The following is a 23,672-nucleotide window of genomic DNA, read 5'->3' as shown; positions in this document are numbered from 1 at the left end:
AATGTCAAAGTCAGGACCCAAACCAAAATTTGTGTAAGTCCAGAGTCCCTTGCTCCTAACCACTATTAGCAATTCCATCGCAAAGTTGATACTTTTAACTATTTGTTGAGTATGAAGTGATTGATGGGCCTATTAAATCCAAGAAAGGTGAAAGAAATATCAATGTTTTAACAATAAAATGTTAATTCTTATTAAAAGTGCTAATATAATTATTATTCAATAGAGTTGAACATTTTTTTATAAATCAAAGAGAGAGTCATTTAAATAGATTTTGTTTGTAATAGAAAGAAAATTACTGATTCTTAGTAGATGCAATAAAAAAAAAACAGTGCATTAAATTCAGGAAAATTTCAATACTCCATTGACAGAATTTTCTTCCATATAAAAACTATACATTTCAAACTAAGAACAGGCAACCTAAACTTCACATACTACATATTAGCTTTCAATCAGCTATGTAAACAATGTAATATAAGCATTACATGCACTCTGCATTAAGATAAACCAAACCACTTCTGCCAGGACAGATGTGATCACTCAAATTCCATTGGGAAAGAGGTAACAGCATTATTTGGTCTCGGTCTCAAGTACTTTAGTTAGTAAATAACTTGGGCTTTGTATATTCATTTCTTCATAACACCTATTTCCAACATTTAAACATTACAAAGTGTTTCAAGTGTTCTGGGCTTAGGATGCAATGGTAAAACATGACATTTGTTAATCTTCCTTCATCAGGCAGTTTTTATTTGACAGTTATGGGAATAATTTACTTTAAGTACTCTTTCTTGCATAACTGCTAAATATTATAATAAGAGGAACATTGCATTGTAACCTTTCCTTATATTTCAAGTCTCCTGTGCCTTTTTTAAACTCAGAACTGAAAGTAAAACAAAAGACACTTTAAAAGTTATACAAAGGAAAATTCAACAATTAGATTTCAGCCAAGTTATTAATTTTTAAATAGGTACTTAAGGGTTAAAATCTAAAAAAAATGAGTTGACAATATGCAACATATGGCTTTGGAAAATAGTTATTTTAGTGTTGCTGATAAGCAAAAAACAAGGTTGTCAGAATTGAAATGTACCTTGGTTTTTAAAAATTAGATCCACTTGTTAAAAAGCGCATTTTCAAAAAAAAAAAGTGCATTTTCAAGTAACAATTTTCTATATCTAAATTTACATGCTTTTATGTATTATACTTATTTTCTATAAATTCATGGAAAAATTACTCTTTGAAGTGTCAAAATAGGTTATTTAAAAAAAAATAGGTAGTACACTCACATGAATCAAACTTGAAAAAATTCTGTGAAAAATTTCCTTCCACTTTTGTCCTCCAGCCATGCAATTCTTCTCCCCTGAGGACTCCAGTGTTACCGTGTGTGAGTGTGTGTGTGTGTGTGTGTGTACTTCCTGATAACTTTTACATACATATAACCGTGTATGTATACAAATACTGAAAGACCTACAATAGATCCATGCCTCGCCTCTGCACTAACCATGTAACTCGGAACAAGTCACTTAATCTCTTAGATGTACGGCATATCTGTAGAGTGCTAAAAGGATGAATAGGTTTCTCCCAATTCTAAAATAGCTCAAATGATGAAAGCTAGGAACATCAGTTTATCCCTCCATTGATTTTCATCTCAAAGTTTAAGCAGCCTTCTTTAACCTGTAATAGGAAATCTAGCATTTCATTTTATGGCAAAAAGTTACAGGTATTCACACGCTATCTATGAACCTCCCCTGCATGATGCTGATGACCGGAAAAAATCCAAACCCTACCGAGATGACTATTTGTGGACTCAAACTGTTCCTTGGCTCCAACTCATAGATGTCTTGAGGGAATGAGGGCTCAGGGTGGCCAAATTTTTATATTATTCAAGAAAGACCATTAATCCGGTTTCCTAAAGTCTCCTGGTTTAAAAATGTTGGTAACTTATCAAATTTTAAATTAAAAACAAATAGTTCTGTGCAGGTCAGACAAAGTACAACCAGAGGTTGGATTCAGTTTACGTACTCTGAGTTTGCAATGTAGACCCTGCTCCCTGGCAGGCCCCCACGGAAAACAAAGTCTGTTATCTACCCACCTTTATACAAAAGGCAGACTATTACTGGATATTAGAAGTATCCTTATGTAAAAAGTAACTCTTTAGAACTTCTTTTGTCTTTACTCTTACAAAATAAATTTCATTCATAGTTCTTGCTCTCAAAACCATTTCTCTGAGATGAACCATTACTCTTTGTCACATGTTATTCCAAAATAAGTTTGACATTTTTAATAATGTTTTTATAATAATGTTTTATAATATAATTATTAGTGTGAATATATTATATATACTATTATGTTAGAATGCATAATAATGTCTTATAAATATATTTGATCATAAATGAGAGCTAACAAATGGTGAACTAAGAGTAGGTTTATGGTTCATCGTATAGAAAATAATGCAATAATTAATAAATAATAATACAATAATGAATTGTTTTACATACTCACAACTGTAAACCTACATTTGCCTTGTAACCTGTACATAATCCAAAAAGAATAGTTGAGCGTTTCAAAGTCTAATTTTCTCCAAAGGTCCACATTCCAACGACACAACTCCATCCGAAGGATACCTGAACTCATTCTTCTATATCGTCTCTCTGGAGAAAATTTCCCATCAACACACATCTCTATACATTTAAGGTCAAATACATGTTTAGAACGATGTTGACTAGGAATAAGTAAAAATGTACCAAATGATGGATGAAACTACCTTTCTCAGAAAAAGAAAAGAATTAAGGATCAGCCAACAGAAGGCTGTATGAAGAGAGTAACAAGAATTTCAAACTTTTAAGTAAAACAAAATGCCTTGAAATAATACTGTAAGTTTTTTGAAAACAGGTATTCTCAAATATGTGCTATTCTGCTATAGCTTTGGCTAGATGCCTTTCTCTTTGCTCTTTTGTAACCCTAGTGACTTTCTACAATCAAGAATCTACTATTTTATGGCCATTACTACGGAAGCTAAGTATCAGCAAAGGATCTTCCTCTTTTTCACCTGAAATAATGGAATATACCTGGGTGAAAAATTCCACTGCAGGTTGAAATCAGTCTGCCATTTTAGTAGTGGTAGAGCTGAATTTAATGTAAATGGAAATCTCATAGAAAATTATCCATAGCCTTTAGCAATCACATGAAGAATATGTAGAAAACTGCAAAAAAAAATTGCCCTGTGATTTCCACAGTGCACCACTATCAAAAATAGAAGAGGGAGGCTTCAAGTTTCTCTAAATTATCTGCCTAATGCATTCTGATGAGACACTTTCACGTGTTTATTGTATGTCCCATGCTAAGACTTCTTTCTGTGAGTGGCATCTCAGTTTTTTATAATTAACACTTTATGAGAACAAAGTGGAAGAATTATATGTCTCTGTTGGCTTTACACGAGGCACATTGACAAAAATTTAATCTTGCTGAATATTGGTACCATTCTTTGTGTAGAGCTATGGCTGGTTCTTGGCACAGTGATGTTCAGAGAGCCTTCCTCAAGACTTGCTGTCATTTACATCAAAGATATTAGTTTTAGTATTCTTTTTTTTTTTTTTTCTGAAGCTGGAAACGGGGAGAGACAGTCAGACAGACTCCCGCACACGCCCGACAGGGATTCACCCGGCACGCCCACCAGGGGCGACGCTCTGCCCACCAGGGGGCGATGCTCTGCCCCTCTGGGGCGTCGCTCTGCTGAGACCAGAGCCACTCTAGCGCCTGGGGAAGAGGCCAAGGAGCCATCCCCAGCGCCTGGGCCATCTCTGCTCCAATGGAGCCCCGGCTGGCTGCGGGAGGGGAAGAGAGAGACAGAGAGGAAGGAGGGGGGGGGTGGAGAAGCAAATGGGCGCTTCTCCTATGTGCCCTGGCCGGGAATCGAACCCGGGTCCCCCGCACGCCAGGCCGACGCTCTACCGCTGAGCCAACCGGCCCGGGCCAGTTTTAGTATTCTTATATCCAATGTTCTCTCAATCACAAATTTGTTCCAGATTCCACCCCAATGACCTGACTCCATTTCTACTGGCCTGGAATCCCTCTAATCTTCATCCTTACCAGTAGGAAGACTTGGCTAGAAGATGGATTTATAGCAAGAAAATGGATTCATAGCAAGCATTTTTTTAACTCGATTTCAATGATCATTTGTTTGGAGTGACTCTGTGGTTCAAAAGAGCAGGGTGGCACAACTTCACATAAAGTACAGTTAGGATCATAACTGTCCCAGTCGTTTGTGTTCTCATGGACCATGTACTGAAAAATCTCCTAGATTCAACTCTTATTTCTCAATGATTCCCCAGAATCTCATTCTTCTTAGTGAATTAATTTTATGAATGTAAACCAACAGCAACTATTTAATCTGTTTTATTTTAAAACCACACAGCCATTATAAAATCTTAAACACTGAAGTAACTTTAGAAATCTACTTCACTCCCTTGACTTTACAGATGGTGAAAGTGAGAATCAAGTGACTTTCCTCACATTGTTAATTCATAACAGCATATGTCTGGAATGTGAGTCCAATTTTTTCTCCATCTCATCACAAGTAATTTAAATACCGGTGTAGAACGAGGCCAAGCCAGTGTCAGACACTGTCATAAACAAACAAAATTTAAGAGAACTATCACCTTCTTGTGCTGTACAGTAGATCAAAAGACACAGAAATAATTGAATTTTGGTAGAAATAATATAAATGCCAGCATAAACTGGGTGTAGAGATCCATATTAGCTCTTAATTTGTATTAGTCAATTCCCCTGGATTTATTACATAAGCATGCAGATACTATACCCCTTAAACAGCAAACTTAAGAGTGGCAAGTGACAGTGTTAGGCAGTAATTTTTTTTACCAGCTAGATGCTTTTATCTGAGATTACTTATCCAAATTGTTTTTAGTGAGCTAACAGTCTCACCTGAGACCTAAGAAGATGCCTAATGCTTGACAGTCAGAGAGTACAACTCTACCTTCTCCCTGGAGAGAATGTTTCTACTGTCACTGGGTTTAGTACCAAACATTGGCTTAGGAAAAGCTGGCACATGGGATATTTCATATCAGAGAATGGGAATAGACCAATTAACCAGTTTTTCCTTTCTATAACAATTTGATCACAGTGAAGTAACTTCCAGAATGTTGTTAAAGGTTGTAAATAGCTTTTTTGGGGGGGAGGGGGGGCACAATTGTTTTATTCAATAAAAGGAAGCTTCGTTCACCAGTGACATGCAGAGCATATGGAACCTATTGAAAGAGATAAATAAGGTATGCTCCTGGAAATAGAGTAATTAAAAGTTGTTCAGCCTTGTTACTTTCTGTTCCTGTCATTGGTAGTATGCAACTCTACCTAGGAAATTATTATGTAAATGTCTTTTTAACCCTTATCACATTGCGGCATTCATGAGACCATTAGGTACTATAAGTAACTGAATTTTTCAGCCTATAAAATCATTCCATGGATATAATAGAATTCTACTACATTTTGGGTACAGTTGATAAACAGTTATTTATCCATGTACTTTACTAATAAACTTCTATCTAGAAATCAGACGGATTCATGAGCAAACGTCTGCAACGGATTCATGAGCAAACGTCTGCATGTGCACAAAAACTGCTCATGAAAACGCAAATTTCAACTTACCGTTGTCACGGAGAGACTACCCACAGACACAAAATTCTGCTCTACTGTTATAATAGTAGTACTTGCAATACTTTAAGGGGAAGTTACAGGTCCTTAAAAATTCATTTGATTATAGAAGTAAGAAGTAGTTCTGGAAACTAAAATTCTGTAATAGTGATTCTGTTTGATAGCATTCCTTGAAGGCATGGGTGAAAATTTTAGTAATATAAATTGTTTGTAAGAAATTGTCTCAGCTTTTTAGGCAACAGGAGAAACAAAAGCAGACTTCCAAGAAGCACATCATGTATTCAAGGAAAGGAAAGGCTATGTGCTTGAAAGGACGTCATTTGGATATCTGGGTTGTTTACTCCACTTTTCGATTTGGCTTTAGGAAAAGCATGTCATTTTCATGCTAGAATGGATAATGTATTTTAATCGGACACATAAACATAAAAAAGTTTATAATGTGATAGTAATAAGTATTAATACAAGATTACCAACTAGCTTCATTTAAAGAGAAAAAAAATGTAAGTTTTTATTTAATACCTTATAGATTTATATAGCTAGAAAGAAAGAGAGTAGGCCAATATATTACACAGCAATCACAGTATTTTCAGAAGATGGGTTCTGATTTCCATTAACCTTGACTATCTTTACTTGTCAAGCAATTACTACGACAGAAGAAATAACAGATGCTCTTTTACCATTAAGCTTCAGAAAAGAAACCCCCTTTCCAGTATTTATAACCATTTGACACAATCTATTAAGGCAATGGAAAGAGCCCCCCAAACAGAGATCTCCATTTTGCTCATTGTGAATAAAATAAATACATAATCCAAATTTAACCTGATTTTCAAAGGCATATAAGACAATCTCCCCAAGTTTGTCTTGCCTATTTTTAAAATTTTTACGATGGTAAATAAACCCTGGAAAATTCCTTCCTAGCTTTTACCACCTGAAACTGCAGCTGTTGGCTGCCACTATCAAAGCCTCACAACTCCAAACTCACGTGCAAACCTCATCAAGGGCAAACATTTCTAATTGATTCCAGAAGTATTTCTTTTGCCGAGATCAGGGGGCAAAGGAAGAATAATGAGCAGCTTTTTAGAGGGAATTGGGGGTTAGGGTGTTGAGGAAAGGGGGAGGGGAGCTTTTAAGATCCCGGGCTTGGCCAGAAATGCATAGCAATTTTACGGTCAATTGGCGAGAGCATCTGGAACCAGGCATGCTGGCCTCGTAGTTGATGGTAGTGAAACCAGCTTACAGGCACCAGCAAGCCCATAATGAGTCCCTGTCATGTACTAGTGGAAACCACGTTGACGTTCTGCCAAATACCCCTGCACCTTTTCTCAGGGTCAGGATTCCCCCTTAGAGTCCTCGCCTAAGATACAAAATCCCGTCTGCCCATGGATCTTAACCTATTGTAGCTATTATTGAAGGCAACGCACAAAGGAAAACTCAGAATTAGAACTTGTGTGCGTTTAATTCCTTGCGTGCTGACAAGGCTTTATATCACAAGGTTGTGTTTGCTTTCATTTGGGGGATATATTTCAAACGCAGCGGACCATCTTGTTAGTGCTTGGAGAGTGTCAGATGCTCGGGTCATAAATCATAGCACAGCGCGTGGCACACTCAGGCTGCAGGAGGCTCTTTGTTTTTTCAAATGTAGGACAAGTGATTATAAAAAAGGGGTAGGGTTTTTTTTTTTTTTTAATGCCAAGCATAAAAGGTAGGTGATGTGGAAATAATTTCTTAGGAATAAATGTTTACCTTAAACTGCTGCTTGTAATTCACCAGGCTGCCACTGGTAGCTCAGACCCACAAATAAGTCAGGTGAAAGGACAGCCATGAAAAACGCAGAGAGACATGAGTCAACAGGATGGAAACTGGTTCAGTGGTCAGAAATGGGCCGTGCAGAAAACTAGACTTCTAACAGTCCTGCATTTCTATTTTTATCCAAACAATCTAATTAAGAGAGATCGTATCCATTTTCAAACTGACTCAAAATCCTGTAGTTTGCCATGGTGAACTAAAGTCGCCATGGCTGCTCTTCTGGTTAATCTACTCCTGGCAAAGAATCACTTCCTGTTTTTAAACAAGAAAAGGAAACCCAAGCAAAAAATAACCAGACAAGGTCAACAGAACAAAAATTAACATGCATTTAAAATACTTTTAAGAAACTCAATGATTAATGTAAAATTCTCCTTAAAACATTTATGTTTTGATGATTTGGGTATAAATTAATCAGAAATATATAAAATGTGTGTTCCTCATACTATGCATAATGTTAAAGTGGGGGGAAAAGTGTTTGATGATGAAATCTCTTTGAACCTAAAGCATTTGACAAAGCAAGTGACCTTAATGGATATCCATGTGAAGACTTTTCAAGTAAAAGCCTGCAGGAGAAGGGATAGATGGGCAAGAGGATGAGAAATATTTATGTCTCTTAATTTTTAACCAGTTTTATTAAAAAATCAAGATATCTAGAAAACTATTATGGATTACTATGTTCTAGTATGCAGATTCATACTAGAAAAATTCTACACAAGGGCCAATACATTGCAGGAAATTTTAAGGTGATAATCTGTGTAAAAACTAGTCTCTTTCTCTTGTCATAAAACAAAAAAGCAGCACTATATCCTAATATTGCTTTAGTTTTTTTACCCCCTAGTATTTTGTTGTGCATAGAAAGTAATTACTTTTTTAGAAGCAGCACCGGGAATTGATAGTATTTTTTAAAAGGGGGGACTCACATAAATCTCCACAAATATCTTATTTTCACCTGCTACTTAGCCTGCTCCATATTCAGTACATGAGTTATTTTTCTATCCACTCTTTTTTTTTTTTTGAGACAGAGAGAGTCAAAGAGAGGGATAGATAGAGACAGACAGACAGGAACTGAGAGAGATGAGAAGCATCAATTATCAGTTTTTCATTGTGACATCTTAGTTGTTGATTGATTGCTTTCTCATATGTGCCTTGACCATGGGGCTGCAGAAGACCGAGTAACCCCTTGCTCAAGCCAATGACCTTGGGTCCAAGCTAGTGAGCTTTGCTCAAACCAGAAGAGCCCACGTTCAAGCTGGCGACCTCAGGGTCTCGTACCTGGGTCCTCTGCATCTCAGTCCGACGCTCTATCCACTATGCCACAGCCTGGTCAGGCTCTATCCACTCTTATAAAATATGTAGTACATTATGTGGACATGAGAAATATGTGTACATCGTGAATGAGTTTGCAGAGAGGAAGCTCTGTGCACAGGATCTGGAACAGAGTCAACATTTATAATTATATGTAATGATAAACCTTGAAAAATCATATCTTCAGATTCCAAAAGTACAAGGATGGTAAGAGAGGGTGAGAGAATATATTAAAAGAAATTGGCAGTGATACCTTGAGTTAGAAGTGAAGGACAACCTGACCAGGTGGTGGGACAGTGAATAGAGCGTTGAACTGGGATGTGGAGGACCCAGGTTCAAAACCCTGAGGTTGCCAGCTTGAGCACAGGGTCACTGGCTTGAGCAAGGGGTCACTTGCTCTGCTATAACTCCTAACCCGGGCAAGGCACATATGAGAAAGCAATCATTGAACAACTAAGGACCTGCAACAAAGAATTGATGCTTCTCATCTCTCTCCCTTCCTGTCTGTCTTTCCCTATCTGTCCCTTTCCCTGACTCTCTCTGTCTCTGTCAAAAAAAAAAAAAAAGTGAAGGACAAAGAGTAACAAAGCTTTATTACAGGAACACACAAAAGATCTTATAAGAGATTTGCCAAAAACCTCAATTTTTGTGTATTTATGCAATTCCAATGATTTTTTTATGTTTTGCTAAATATAAAAATCACATATATCCTATGAAACATTTTCCATGTCACATGTAGGTTATTTTCAAATTTAATGTATAGAATACAAGAGGGTTTACATCTGGTGGGCCAAGTGACTTATATTCATCTATTAGATATATGGCTGATACACAGAGAAAATGGCTAATATATTGGGATTGTTTAACAGAAGATTCATATATACTCAGTAATATAGCATTGTTATTATAAGATATATTCAAAGTATTTTAATAGTTTTGGTATGTTATAAAGTAGAATTAAATTTGAGTACTCTCCCCCACGAAAGGATATTGACAGTCCTGATCTACATATTTAAAATTCAAATTGTCCATAACCCTTGCTAAAAAAGCATAAACGACAAAGCATTGATATCATCATGTACAGAATTTCTAAAAAAGCAGAAGAAAATAACCAAATAGAAAAATGGGTAAGTGAGATGAAAAAGGGTATCACAGGAAAATAAACATAAATGGCCAATAAAGATGAAATGATGATCTACTCCAGCGGTAAACAGAAAATGGTCATTAGAAATACAATGAAATATCATTCAATTGCCAAGACAAATGAAAGTGAAAGAATCTGACAGTTTTGACTTCAGTGAGGGAATTTATACTCTGATAGTAAATTTTGCATCTTTGTAAAACAACCTGGTATTCTTCCAAGGATGTAACTAATCATGCACATTTCCTACAACCCAGCAATTCCACACTGAGCTGTGTAAACTAGAAAAACTCCATGTATGCCATGCGCACTGGAAGATTTGAGCATGAATTTTTATTGCAGCATTTTGAAAGTAAACGCTAGAAACAAACACTAAGGGATGGATATTTTGATGTAGTCATACAATGAAATATTTTATAGCAAGAAAAACGAATAAACTACAACTACTTGCAACACAAAAGATAAACATTCAATACATTAAGGAAAGAGCAGGAAACGATATATGGTATGACATCATTTTATTGCCATAAAATTAAGAAAAAAAACAAATCAAATATTGCATAGTGATAAATTTATGTATATATGAAAAAAATAGAATTTGTTTAGAAAAAAACGTGGATATGATAAGCTCAAAGTGGAAAAGACTGGTGGTAACTGTGAGAATTTGAAATAGAGGAGGATCACACAGGAGGCAAACAGAACACACAGTCTTAATAATACTTCACAGGTATTATAATATTATAGTTTCAATATTTAATTGTACAGGGTAATATGTGTGGTTTTCATTTCATTATATTTTAAGGATATTTTATATTATTAAGTATATAACAAATACTACATAATGAAACATACTCATAAACAAACATTGTGCAATTGATAAAAATATTGGAAGTTTGAATAATACTGAACCAGATTAGTCACAGTGGCTATATACTATGAATATTCACAGGTCAGTGTGTATGTGTTTGTTTTCTGTTCCCCTTTAATCCATAAGTATGTTTATGACAGGTTAGCATACACCTCATTAAAAAGTTGGGTCCAGTCTCTTCTTTATATTCATCATATGCCAAGATGTACAGTTAAAATCAGTCATCTAAGATGGCTTCAGACATGTGTGTCTATATTCTGTGGTATGTATACTAATCATTATTCTGAGATAAACCTATATAAGATAAAACCTAAGTGTGGTAGATGGCCATAAATTCAAATGTACCCTTTTAAAATTGAATTAACTTCTCTTCCAATCAAGAAATAAAGTCTATTCTCCATTTCTTTACCACTGGCTGGGTTGGTGATGCTCTATGATCAGTAGAATGTGGCAGAAGTGACATTGTTTTGAGGTCCAGAGCTAATGCTTCAAGAAGCTTTGCAGATTCAGCTGTCATGGTCCTGAGATTGCTATGCAAAGACCTGGTCTGGCTCCCTGGAAACTGAGAGGTCATGTGGAGGAAATGAAAGGTGTTCCCTCTGACAGCCCAAATACATCCTCGCTGGAAACCCATGTGACCATCCAGCCCTGCTGACCACTAAGCTTAATATGAAACAATGAGTGAGTTCAGGTGAAGACAACAGTAAGATCCCTACAGAATTGCAAAAACTAATTAGCTATTTTATGCCATTAGGTTTTGGATTTAAATTTAGACCTCAGAAGAATTCTAACTTGTGGTTTACAATTTTCAGTTTAAATCATTGTAATGGAAGCACATCACTCCTAAATGGTAGAGCAGCTTGTGTCTGCAGAGGATGTGCACAAGAGATGGGGAGAATTTGGACAAGTGAAGCAAATATATATATATATATGTTTATTTGATAATAAGTACTATGGTGAAAAATATCCCAGGTATAAAGGAGACGAAATTATAAAACAATAACAGTATTGAAACAGTACCTAGGGAAGGCTGGTGATATTTGAGTTAAGGCCTGACATAAGGGCAAAAACCATGTGGATTCCCAGGAAAAAGCAGTCAAAGGCTAAATGAAGTGCAAATGTCCTGAGGTAGGGTATACTAAACATATTCCTAGAAAACTCCACTTGTCTGAAACTGAATAAGCAAGAGGGAAATAATAGAAAATATGTTCAGAGCAGTAACAAGGGTCAGTAGATTTTCATTTGCTAAAATAAGATGAGCCTGGCCTAATCAGGTGAAAGCCATTAAAAGAGTGACTGAGCATCCCTGAAGCCCTGTTTGCTGGCTTGATGACTATAAACAGTCATTTTGAGGAAGCCAATGTGAGGGGGACCTGTAGGACGCCTCTGGGATGAAAAGCCAGCAAAGAGCTGGAGCCTAAAGTCCTACAGTTGCAAGGAAATGAATTCTATCAACAACCTGAGTGAGTTAGGAAATGGATTTTTCCATAGTTGAAACTAAAAAGGAGAACATAATCTGGCCAATATCTTAAATGCAGTCTTTTGAGATCCGAACAGAGTATCAAGCAAAAATATGCCTGACCTTGCTCTGTTTTTGCTGAAGCAGGCATTCAGTAAGTACTGAATAATTGTTTCTGTCTGCTATTTAAAGCATATGACAAGTTGGTTCTAACTTCTGTGGGTTTTTATTGTTCTCCTCTTAGGACCCACCCACTGGGCTATGGTCACTATTTCATCTTATTAGTTAGGCAGTCCACGGTATCCCTGCTTCTGGTTTTTCACTGTGCTCTCCCTTATGTGACTTGCTCTCTCTGTCTGCTCTACTTGTCCAAATTCTAGCCGTCTCTAGTGCACACCCTCAGCAGACACAAGTTGCTTTATCATTTAGGAGTGATGTGCTTCCATTACAATGATTTAAACTGAAAACTGTAAACCACAACTTAGAATTCTTCTGAGGTCTAAATTTAAATCCATTGCATGTTTATTTGGAATTAACTCAAATTATTTGGCTACTAATACGCAGATATTCTAAGGTTTATATTTTCATTGCCTTTAATGCACTATCTCAAAACATTATTTTACTGTTTTTTAAATCTTTATTAAATTTATTGGGGTAACATTGGTTAATAAAATTATACAGGTCTTAGGTGCACAATTCTACAATACATCATCTAATCTTGCATTGTGTGTACACCACCCCAAGTCAAGTCTCCCTCCATGTAGTCTGTGTATATGTGTATATATAGTATAATTAAGTGATATAATTATTATTAGTGATACTAGTTACATGGAAGATATTATGTTAGGTTATATAGACTCTGTCTTTCTCCTACAAATATTAAAAGAATTCCCATAAGGTTTTTATACTCTTTTTTTCTGGGAAAAGTAAGCTAAAAAAAACTGAGGTTATTTTAGATAACTTGCCCAAGGCCACACAGCAATGGGCAGAGCTAGGAATGGCATTGATTATGTGTGACTTCAAAAACCAGTGCTTTCTCAGAACCCTAAACTATCTCTGCCATTCAGTAAAAAATTATATAAAACAAAGTACACATAGAATCAAAATATATGCAAATAAGTGTTTCCCATTATATCATATACCTAGATACTGTATATTATCTTTGCCCTTCCTAACTTCTCTTTAAGGGTTCATCAGGTTAGATGTTTTTAAAGCTACTTTTTTGAGACAATCTGATCATTCACAACTTTGCAGGTACATCTTAGAAAGAAGAGATCAAATTATTTCTGAGCTAGCACAGAAACAAAACCATCTCAAAACAAAACAAAACAAAAAACAAACCTGTGTATGTGAGTGAGAACTGAGTTAATGGAAAAATTAAGGGATTATTTTTCTATCCAAATTTTTATGAATGAAAAAGCAAGCTAAAAAGGTATGTGAGTTGGTGTTCAAAACATTGATGGACCTACCTAAGGGTAAATATACAAGAGCATGGATAAATCGTTGCACATACTACATGGATAATTGTGTACTTGTGTAGCAGTACATTCTATTTATAAATGCAAGAGGACCATGCCCTAGCTATTCTGGTGGATGTACTCTAAAGCAGTGGTCCCCAACCCCCGGGCCGCGGACCGGTACCAGTCCGTGGGTCATTTGGTACTGGTCCGCAGAGAAAGAATACATAACTTACATTATTTCTGTTTTACTTATATTTAAGTTTGAATGATGTTTTATTTTTAAAAAATGACCAGATTCCCTCTGTTACATCCGTCTAAGACTCACTCTTGACACTTGTCTCGGTCACATGATACATTTATCAGTCCCACCCTAAAGGCCGGTCCGTGAAAATATTTTCTGACATTAAACCGGTCCGTGGCCCAAAAAAGGTTGGGGACCACTGCTCTAAAGGGAATAAAACTTTCACATACAGGACACAGGTTCAAATTCAAATTATACTCTATATTTTTGACTCAGAATTGTAACCACCTAAGAGATGTTTTATAATCTATGTATATAAAAAATAATTTAAAGTCGATTACCTAGTCTGTGTATACTTGTGTGTCTGTTTTAAGTTATAAATGTAGCCAACAGTATGCTTGTGTAGTTAGAAGAAGTGGTATCATTCAAACCTATGAAATTTGACTTATATAATAAAGCGACATAACAGAAAAACTCCAACCAATCTTCTAGATAAAGAAGAGTCACATGGTTGATGTTACAAATATAGACAACGTTGATTTATAAAAGAAAGGGGATTAATGGCTTCAATTGCATTGATTCTAATGATAGCATCCAAGAGAAATGATGAGAACATTGTGTCCTTGTAATATAATCACTCCTAGTCAGTCAGGCTTATATTCATATTAAGTGAAATTACTGAGGTCATTTATTAGGTTTTCATACTCCTGGTGTAGGGCAAAGAAAAATTCTATGAAAATTATGATAAATGGCAAAGAGTTGCATAAAGTTCTAAAAAATAAAAATTTGTGAGGGAAATGCAAATTTGAAGTTCACAATTTGGAAATAAGGATTTGTAACAGGTTGTAATTTTTAAGATTTTGAACATTAAAAAGAAGTGTAAGAAAAGAAGGGAAGGCTTTACATGTAAAAATGTTAATCAAATACTTGCTCACCCAATCTCTACCATAGCATTTTATTAACTTCTGGTCAGAGAAGAACTGTTCAATTTTAACCATGAAAATTCAATTATTAATTATTAATTTAATAATTAGATAGCAATTATTACTTAATTTGTTTACCGATAAGAAAGACAAAGCTAAGAATATGTAAGTGATCAACTAACTTCCCAAGGACACACAGTCAGTTTTTGAGGCAGAAATCAAATGCAGGCAATGTGGTTTCAAAGCTCAAGTCTTATTACCCACTCATTTTCAATCATATTATTTACTGACTATATAAGTAAGTGAACAGCATTTCACCTCTAATTTTCATCATATTTAATAGTCTGACAGGCTCCACTGTCCTCCACTATTCCATCATCAAAGAAACCCAAATACAGTATGTTTCTGTAAGCACATTTACCACTTGTTTACACCAATAACAACATAAAGAACCACATTCTCCACTTGCTTCTAGAGAATGTAAACTACCATACTAAATTCAAGAAAAGATTCATTACATGGCATTTATTTTCTTCAGTACCTAAACTTAAAACGGCTTTCCAATCTCAAATGGCAAAGTCTTTGCCCAGAATTCTTTGTATATAACTTCTACCGCTTGTTGAGAAACAACTATGAAGCCCAGTTTCTCCATAAACAGCATGTAATGTAATTTATCCAACAATTGCATGAGATCAGTCATATCAATCCCACTTTAGAGACCAGAAGGCTGAGGCTCAACACTATTAACTAGCTCAAGGTAACACACAATTAACAATATTTAGTATGTGAACAAGTAGGGAAACAGATAAATATTGTCCATAAGAACCAGTCACAAAATGCAAAAACATTGTCAAATGAATGAATTAAATATGCAATAGATGTATAATCCTGCTACAGGCACCTAAAGGAAATGCCTTACCTCAAAAGCAAATGACAGGGAAGGGATGAGAGGCTTCAGATGACCAAATCTGTACAGCATTAGAAACACCAAGCAACGGGAAGTTTCCAGAACATCTGCCTTAGGTCTGCAATAAGCGTCATTAACATAAATTAGCTTTAAATATGCTTCTCACATGTTTATATGTTATAATGAATACAGTGATACATATTTCTTTTCATTTTCAAAGAATACTTGTATCTCCATATACTTGAGACAATCTGTTCTTTATCAATGTTTTGCTTCCTTTAAGCATTGATGAGGTAGGGTGAAGCATATTCTCAACTAATAAATAAAATATTAGATAACTACAATTCTAGGGTTTTAAAGTAAATGACACTTCCCTCACTCAATACCATTACCTTTACACTTTATTCATTTAAAAAGTGCCTTGTTATAAGGACCGATACTGTTACTCTAAAATAATGTCTTATTCTGAAAAACTTGGAACATGATATACGTGCAGTTATACCTAATTCGATAAGCAGCAAAAATATAGAACTTTGTTAATTATTTTGTGATGAATATGTATGCATATATGAAATCTATAAATATATGAAATAAGTGTCTTGATGTATTTGAAACAGAGTTGACTGTCACATCCAGATAAGCATTTATTGATTGCCTTATAATGATACTAATACAATAGCTACTTAATCTGCTTAAACTAGCTTTATATAATATTCAACTAACATTTGTTGAAAAAGTAAATATTTTTGTAAAAGAAAAATAGTTATGGCAGGTAAATTTTATAACTGAAATATTCTTGAATTAATATCATTATAATACATTTATATTTATTTTAGAGTATAGAGGTATAGAAAAAAGTGAAGAAAATCTAAAGTAGTATGTTTTAAATTAAATTTTTTGTCTACTCAAGCAATCAGAGAACAAGTAAAGTGAAACAACTATGAGTTAATACTTCTTGCTCCCTCTCTCCTCTATTCTCTCTCTCCTCTTTCTGTAGAATCAATAAATAAAATAATAAAAAAAGTATAAAATTGATTATAACAACTTTTTAGTACAAAGAAAAAGAATGCATTTATTTTAAACTCAACAGAAACAGGATAATAGTTTATGATTTGTTTGCATTCAAGTACATATTTATTTTTTTGTGAAAAATATTAAGAATGCTTTCCTATTGTAAAAAATGTTATAACTCATTACTATAACTGAGTTTTCAAAATGATACGTGGGTAATTGTCAATTAAAAAAACAAAATAAGGTTACTATCAATATTTTAAAACATATAGTTTTTGTTAATTTTCTTATTTTTTACCTTTTAAACTTTTGTGAAATGAAACTATACATAGAGAAGTATACAAATCAGAAATATGCAATGTGGTGATTTTCAGCAAAAAGGCAACCATGTAATTACCCCTCAATATCAGTTACCTTAAAAATAATTCTTACTTCCCTATTACTTTTTCCCTCTGACTAGCTCAATAAATTCAATCTTCTGATTTTTTTTGGCAATCATATGCTTTCTTGCACTTAAAATATATATATATATTACCACCTTAGCATATTGCTTAAAACTAAAGTTTTATCTCTTTTTTACTTTTTATAAATGGGATTATAATATATGCACATTATTATAACTAATATCTTTCACTCAGTGTTGTCAGTGAACTAGATCTATGATGCTGCACATAGCAGGAATTCTTTTTCTGCCGTGTAGTATCTCATTGTATAGATATTCAATATGCATATATCCATTCACCTTATGAAGAACATTTGGATTGTTGGCCATACTTGTTTTTGAACAATCTTGTCTGTACATTCCCTTACATGCCTGTAGGTGTATTATTTAGTATATAAATAGAATTGAAATACTGGATTATATGCTAAACATATTAAATTTATGCTAAAAAAATTCCAAACAATTTTTCAACCTAAGCACAGTATCACAATATAAACCCCTCTCTACTGCGTGAGCATTCTAACAGTCAATCCTTCTAATTTTAGTCACTTGGGACACAAAGACTTTGCTACTTATCAAATTTTCCCGTAGCATCTCCTATTTGGATTTAGTTTTTACCGTCTTAATGAGAGATAATTTGAGAAAAACTGACTTTCTTAATATTAGTATACTCTAATTCATCAATTTATCTTTATAATTAAATTTTTTTGTGTACCACTTTTATTTTTACATGCTCCAAGGTTACAGAGATACATTACTAGGTTCTCGGCTGGAATCTGTATTGGCTTTCTTCTCACTTTCAATCTATAATCCCCTGACCCCAGAACTAATTTTTATGGTGTGAAATATTTGTCAAGTTTATTTTTCTTATTCCTATGTGGAAACCCAATTTTTCTAAGGCCATTTATTGAAAAGGCAGTCGTTCCCCACAACTCTGCAGGGAAAACTTTGTCACAAATCAAGTCTAAATATAAGCATAGATCTCTTTCTAGGTTTTCTGTTCTAATCTTTGTGCCAATAAAACATGTCTAATTACTGTAGTTTTATAATAAATCTTGATAGCAAGTTATTCAAGGCCTGCCATTTCTTTAACCTCAAGACTGTGTTGGCTATTATTGGGCTATCGACATATATTTTCGAAAGAGCTAGTCAAATTCTATGAAGAAACTTTCACAATTTTAGTTCATATTGCATTGAATATATAAGTCAATTTGGTAATATTATAATCTTTATAATACTGAGCATTCCAATCTATGAAGATAGTACTCTCTTTATTCATTTAGTTATTTATTTTTCACACTATTTTAATAGCATAGTGTTTTTTTAAGAGATTTTATACTCATTTTAATTGATTTAAATGTATTGTGTTTACATAGAATCAAGTGTCCCACCAAATACATCCTCCCTATCCCCATTGATATAGTTGATGTTAGTGCTTAGTCACATGTCACAAATGAAATTTTGGTCAACATGTAGGATGGTGATACCATAATATTATAATGGAGCTGAAAAATTCCTCTTGCCTAGTGAGTGTTAGCCCATGTAAGTTTTAGTACAATGCACTACTGTTTTGTGCTGGTCTTTGTCTAACAATAGTAAAGTGATTGGCTAGAAATGTCTGGGGGGTACCCACCTGCCCTTGGTGAGCTTCTAACTGACATCTCCCCTTTTAAATCAATGTTGCAACAGAAGGGACTCTCATATATCTTACTACATTGCAACACACCATTCGGCAATAATCAGTAGGAACCTTGGACTTATATACGGGCACTGGAGTGTACAAGGCACACAAGGATGTCTTGGGCAGAGAGATAAAGAGATAGACACAGGATACAAACACAACTGAGGGAGAAAGGGAGAGAGAGAGAGAAACATGAGCTTGGGGTTCTTCTGCTTTTATTGGGGTCCAGGGTGGGGGCCTAGGGTTTAGTGGGCTCACTCTTTTAGGTAAATTTAAAGTGTGGGAAGCGGAAAAAAAACAAGTAGTCAAATGGTCAGTTATCGAAATTAACCAGGATCTCTGAAACAAAGGAGACTCAGTAGGGGCCGGAACCTGGCTCTTTTATCTACTAGGATGTGGTAGACCAGGTGACTACACCAGTGTTCTTCCTTGAAGTGCATGCCTCAGCAATCAACCCTTAAGTCATTCACTTCAGGATTCTGATAAAACAAGGAAAGTCAGCTCTCGATGTTTACACAATTAATCAGTCACATGTCCACACTGATGCTGGAGTCAATAAACTCACTATGCTGCCAGTCATATAAAAACGTAGCACATAAAATTACAGTAACAGAATTAACCATGTAGGTTTATGTAAGTACACTCTCTGAAAATTTGCCCAAAGACAAATTTGCTAATGGCCCGTGTATCTCAGTAAGAGTTCCTGAATAAGACTAAAGGTGATTTATACTTCAAGGTAATTAAATCAAATAAGAATATTTGGCTATTATTTTTTAAAGATTTTATTTATTCATTTTAGAGAGGGGAAGGAGAGAGAGAGAGTGAGAGGCAGGGAGGAGCAGGAAGCATCAACTTTCATATGTGCCTTGACCCAACAAGCCCTGGGTTTTAAACTGACAACCTCAGCATTCTAAGTCAATGCTTTATCCACTGAGTCACTACAAGTCAGGTCATATTTGGATATTATTGTGATAAAATGGATAGCTTTCTTATTTGGTGTATTATCTATATCCATGGAGACAAAATAAATCTTCATAAAATATAAAATGACATTATTGCTGTTGGCTGGTTGTTAATTGTATTAAATGTATGCAAATAATGAAATTGTGATATTTAATATGTGATTCTGATTCTTTGGATCTGGGTCATTATTTCAGGTGCACATGAGACTCATTTTTCCATTTTCTCAGTTTATTGCTCAGTATGTATTTTCAGTATAGAAAAGCAAGGATAGAGAGCCAAACAAAATGAATGATAAAATAAACACCATTTTAGAAATACTGAAGGAAACAGGTTTAAAATTCTATACATCGTTTACATATGGCTGTCTGAAATGTTCCAGCTGCATCGTTTTGTTTGTTTTGTTTCATTTTGGTTTTTTATTTTTTTCTTGACTGAAGCTTTATAGGAAATGATTATCATAAACAAGATCATTAACTAGAAGGTTTATTTGGAGCTGGATCTTAATGAAACTCCAGAATCCTTTGCTATTCCAGAACATCCATTAAGTAGATCTTGTGAATGTGTCGCACATTCAATATAAGTTAAATGTCGATTTACTGAACTTGAATGTTTAACATTTACTGAAAGTAATGATGATTGGTTACCTACCTGAAAAACAATAATAGTACAACAATGATAATGTTTCACAAATGACTGAGTGTGTCCTGACTGGTAGCTCAGAGGATAAAGTGTCAGCCCTGCATGCCAGATGCCAAGGGTTCAACCCCTGTTCAGGGCATGTAGAAGAAGTAATCAATGAGTACACAACTAAATGGGACAAGTAAGTGGAACAACAACTTGATGATTTTCTCTATCACTCTCTTTCTTCTTTCAAATCAATGCAAAATATAATAATAAATAACTGAGCTTTTCTGCAGTTTTTCACAAAGTTACAAAATATATAAATTCTATAATTTGGGTCACATGGATTGGGTTTGTGATCTGTTTTATCTTTTACTGTTTGTTGGTCTTTTTTTTTTCCTTTGTATTTTTTGAAGTGAGAAGCGGGGAGGCAGAGAGCCAGACTCCTGCATGCACCTGACCAGGATCCACCTAGAATGCCCACTAGGGAACGATGCTCTGACCATCTGGGCTGTTGCTCTGTTGCAACTGGTGCCATTCTAGTGCCTGAAGTGGAGGCCATGAAGCCATCCTTCTCAGGGCCTGGGCCAACTTTGCTCCAATGGAGCCTTGCTGCGGGAGGGGAAGAGAGAGACAGAGAGGAAGGAGAGGGGGAGGGATGGAGAAGCAGATGAGTACTTCTGTGTGTCCTGGGCGGGAATCGAACCTAGGATATCCACATGCTGGGCCGACTTGGTGTGACTTTCTTAATCTGTAAAATGGACTTAATAGCAATTATTATCTCTGATTATTGTTGTAAGTATTAATAACATATTCCATCATACATATTAATTGCATAAATGTTGGTATTAGTATTAATATTAATGATTGATAAATACCAAACAATAATGAATAAGTATTTTTAAATATACCTGATGCCAAAAGAGCAATTTAAAATTGTTCAAGCAAATATATTTTCTGGGCAGGGTAGTGTTAAAAATAAGATTTCTTAAATAAAAGACTGTGTAAGGGGTAAAGCACATAAACTTTAAATATACACACATTTAGACACACATTATGAACTATTCAATGGCAAAGAAAAAATACTGAAATATGTTTTATAGTTTAACTATGGAGAGTTATGGTCTATGTTTTGCCAGATTAATCATTATATTTATAGGTTTTCTTTAATAAACTTGAAAATTCTTGCATTTAAAAGGCTTAGATTTAAAATGTACCCTGGATATAAAAGCAGATAAACTGCTACTCTGTTTCATTTAAAATAAAGGTGTGAAATTGTAGTTTCAACTTTATTTTTTCAATCACAAATGTTTGGCGAATATCGAAGTTTCACATATAATTTAAAAAACTACATTAAAATTTATATAAAAGGAAAGAAGTTCACATCTTGCCTTTGATCCAGAAGAAATCCAATGGAGGTCAAGGTCAGAATAATGAAGCAAACCCTCAGAAGGAGAGTGGCCTGCGTCAGTGCCTGTCAAACAAACACACAGACCACCAGATTTTGAAGAGTGAGAAGGTGCATTAGAATTTAAAGCTGACATGGAAAACAGCCCCAAATTGTATTTTATGTTACACCACTTGTCACTGACATTTTTCAAAGAGGTTGACATTTTCAGAAAGAGGACATTTTGGCTTTCCTCATGTCACTTATTTATCTCGTTGGATCCTTGGAGAATGAATTAGACAGTTGAATGATATTTTACTTAGTGCTTTTTTCTAAAAATTCCCCTTTAAATTTGACTTGTATAATTCTCTATGCCCACATGTATGGAAAAATCACTTAGATTTTTGTGAATAAACACCACATTCCGATAGCTATTTTTTAAATGACCAATTCTTTATTGTTTTAAACATAAAGCTGTCTTTCATACAGAACATATTTAAAGGAGAATTGGTTTATAGTAAAACACATATATGAAAGCGGTTTCACATGCACACTCACACTCATTTTTGGTGAAATCTATATATATATATTTACATGTAATGTCAAAGACATTATCTTTTGAGTTATAGTAAAAACAGTTTTGCCATAATTATAAATTAATTTTGTTCATATCTCAAAAATAATAATAGTGTTTATTGAAGACTCAGTACTTGATAGTTTCTATGGTATGTGTTTCATGCACTGTAATCCTTTCTATAGTTCCAACAAACTTTTTCAGTATATCTACCTCATATCTGAAAAAATAACTGGGATTCAAAGGATTTGGTAACTTTTCCATCATCACCCAGAAATAAATGATGCCATGAAATTCAAACTAGACCTTCCTGACACCTTTTGGATCAAAGTATGACAATGCTACAACACTCCTCAGCAACACACTTAAAGGGAACAGGGGCTGAGATCTAGATTATAGTTACATAGCTAACGCTTAGGGCTGGATGAACACTGCTCTAGATTGTGAGTGGGATCAGAAAAAGCAAAGAGTTGGATACAAAGCCCCTAGTTAATTTTCGTATTTATTGATGGTATTTGTTTCATCTTTATGAGAACACCAGGATGTATTAATAATATAACAGATTGGCTAAAATAGTGATCAAAATATTACACATACATTTTCATTCTTTTTTCTTTTTCCTGAAATAACTAGAGGAAATTTCAACTCATTATTAGCTCAAATACATACCTACAACTAAATTGCATCTGTAAACAGGCAAAAGCCACCAGCTGTAATTACTGTTCACATCTGACATCCAAGCTCCATACCATGGTATAAATCAGCCCTATTTCTCTTCACCAATTTCTAACACCTCTTTTATTCATATGCCTGGGATAGCACCTAGAATTGCCAAGAGATTTTAAACCCTCCAAAGTAATAGTTGAGTAGAAAAATATTGCTGAGTGGTCAAAAAGAGGAGCAACAACAACAAAAATGTCAGAATGTTTAGAAACGTGGGGACAGGGGACAGTGTTGGTATCAGACACAGGGTGGGGAGAGAGTGGATACCAGATGATTTAGTGGAGAGCAGGAAACTGCTATTTGGATATGTGGAATTCAGCAGTGACTGCTCTGGGACAGGAAAGCAAAAAGTACCAAAAAAATATTTTCTTGATGGTCGAAGAAATCAGTGTGCTTGAGTAGATTAATGTTTGCTTACGGGAAACATTTTGTCATTAAAGAAAAATGCTGTTTTTACCATTATTTCCTCATATTTATTTTTTAGGGGAAAATTCATATG

At 34.8% G+C, this 23,672-nt stretch overlaps 1 protein-coding gene across 1 annotated transcript in view; it reads right to left on the bottom strand.

The window, feature by feature from the left end:
• Window positions 1-23,672, bottom strand: part of AGMO (alkylglycerol monooxygenase) — a 314,576-nt gene that overhangs the window by 126,759 nt on the left and 164,145 nt on the right. Inside the window, exons 11-12 of the mRNA XM_066354139.1 lie at window positions 21,881-21,963; window positions 15,784-15,889 (exon numbers count right to left, since the gene is read on the bottom strand). Of these exons, the coding sequence (XP_066210236.1) occupies window positions 15,784-15,889; window positions 21,881-21,963 (189 nt within the window). The remainder of the gene's footprint in view (window positions 1-15,783; window positions 15,890-21,880; window positions 21,964-23,672) is intronic.

Source organism: Saccopteryx leptura, chromosome 12 (genome assembly GCF_036850995.1).
Source record: "Saccopteryx leptura isolate mSacLep1 chromosome 12, mSacLep1_pri_phased_curated, whole genome shotgun sequence".
NCBI classification, from domain to species: Eukaryota; Metazoa; Chordata; class Mammalia; order Chiroptera; family Emballonuridae; genus Saccopteryx; species Saccopteryx leptura.
The sequence above is the reverse complement of the archived record's forward strand: the minus strand, read 5'-3'. Positions and strand labels throughout refer to the sequence as shown.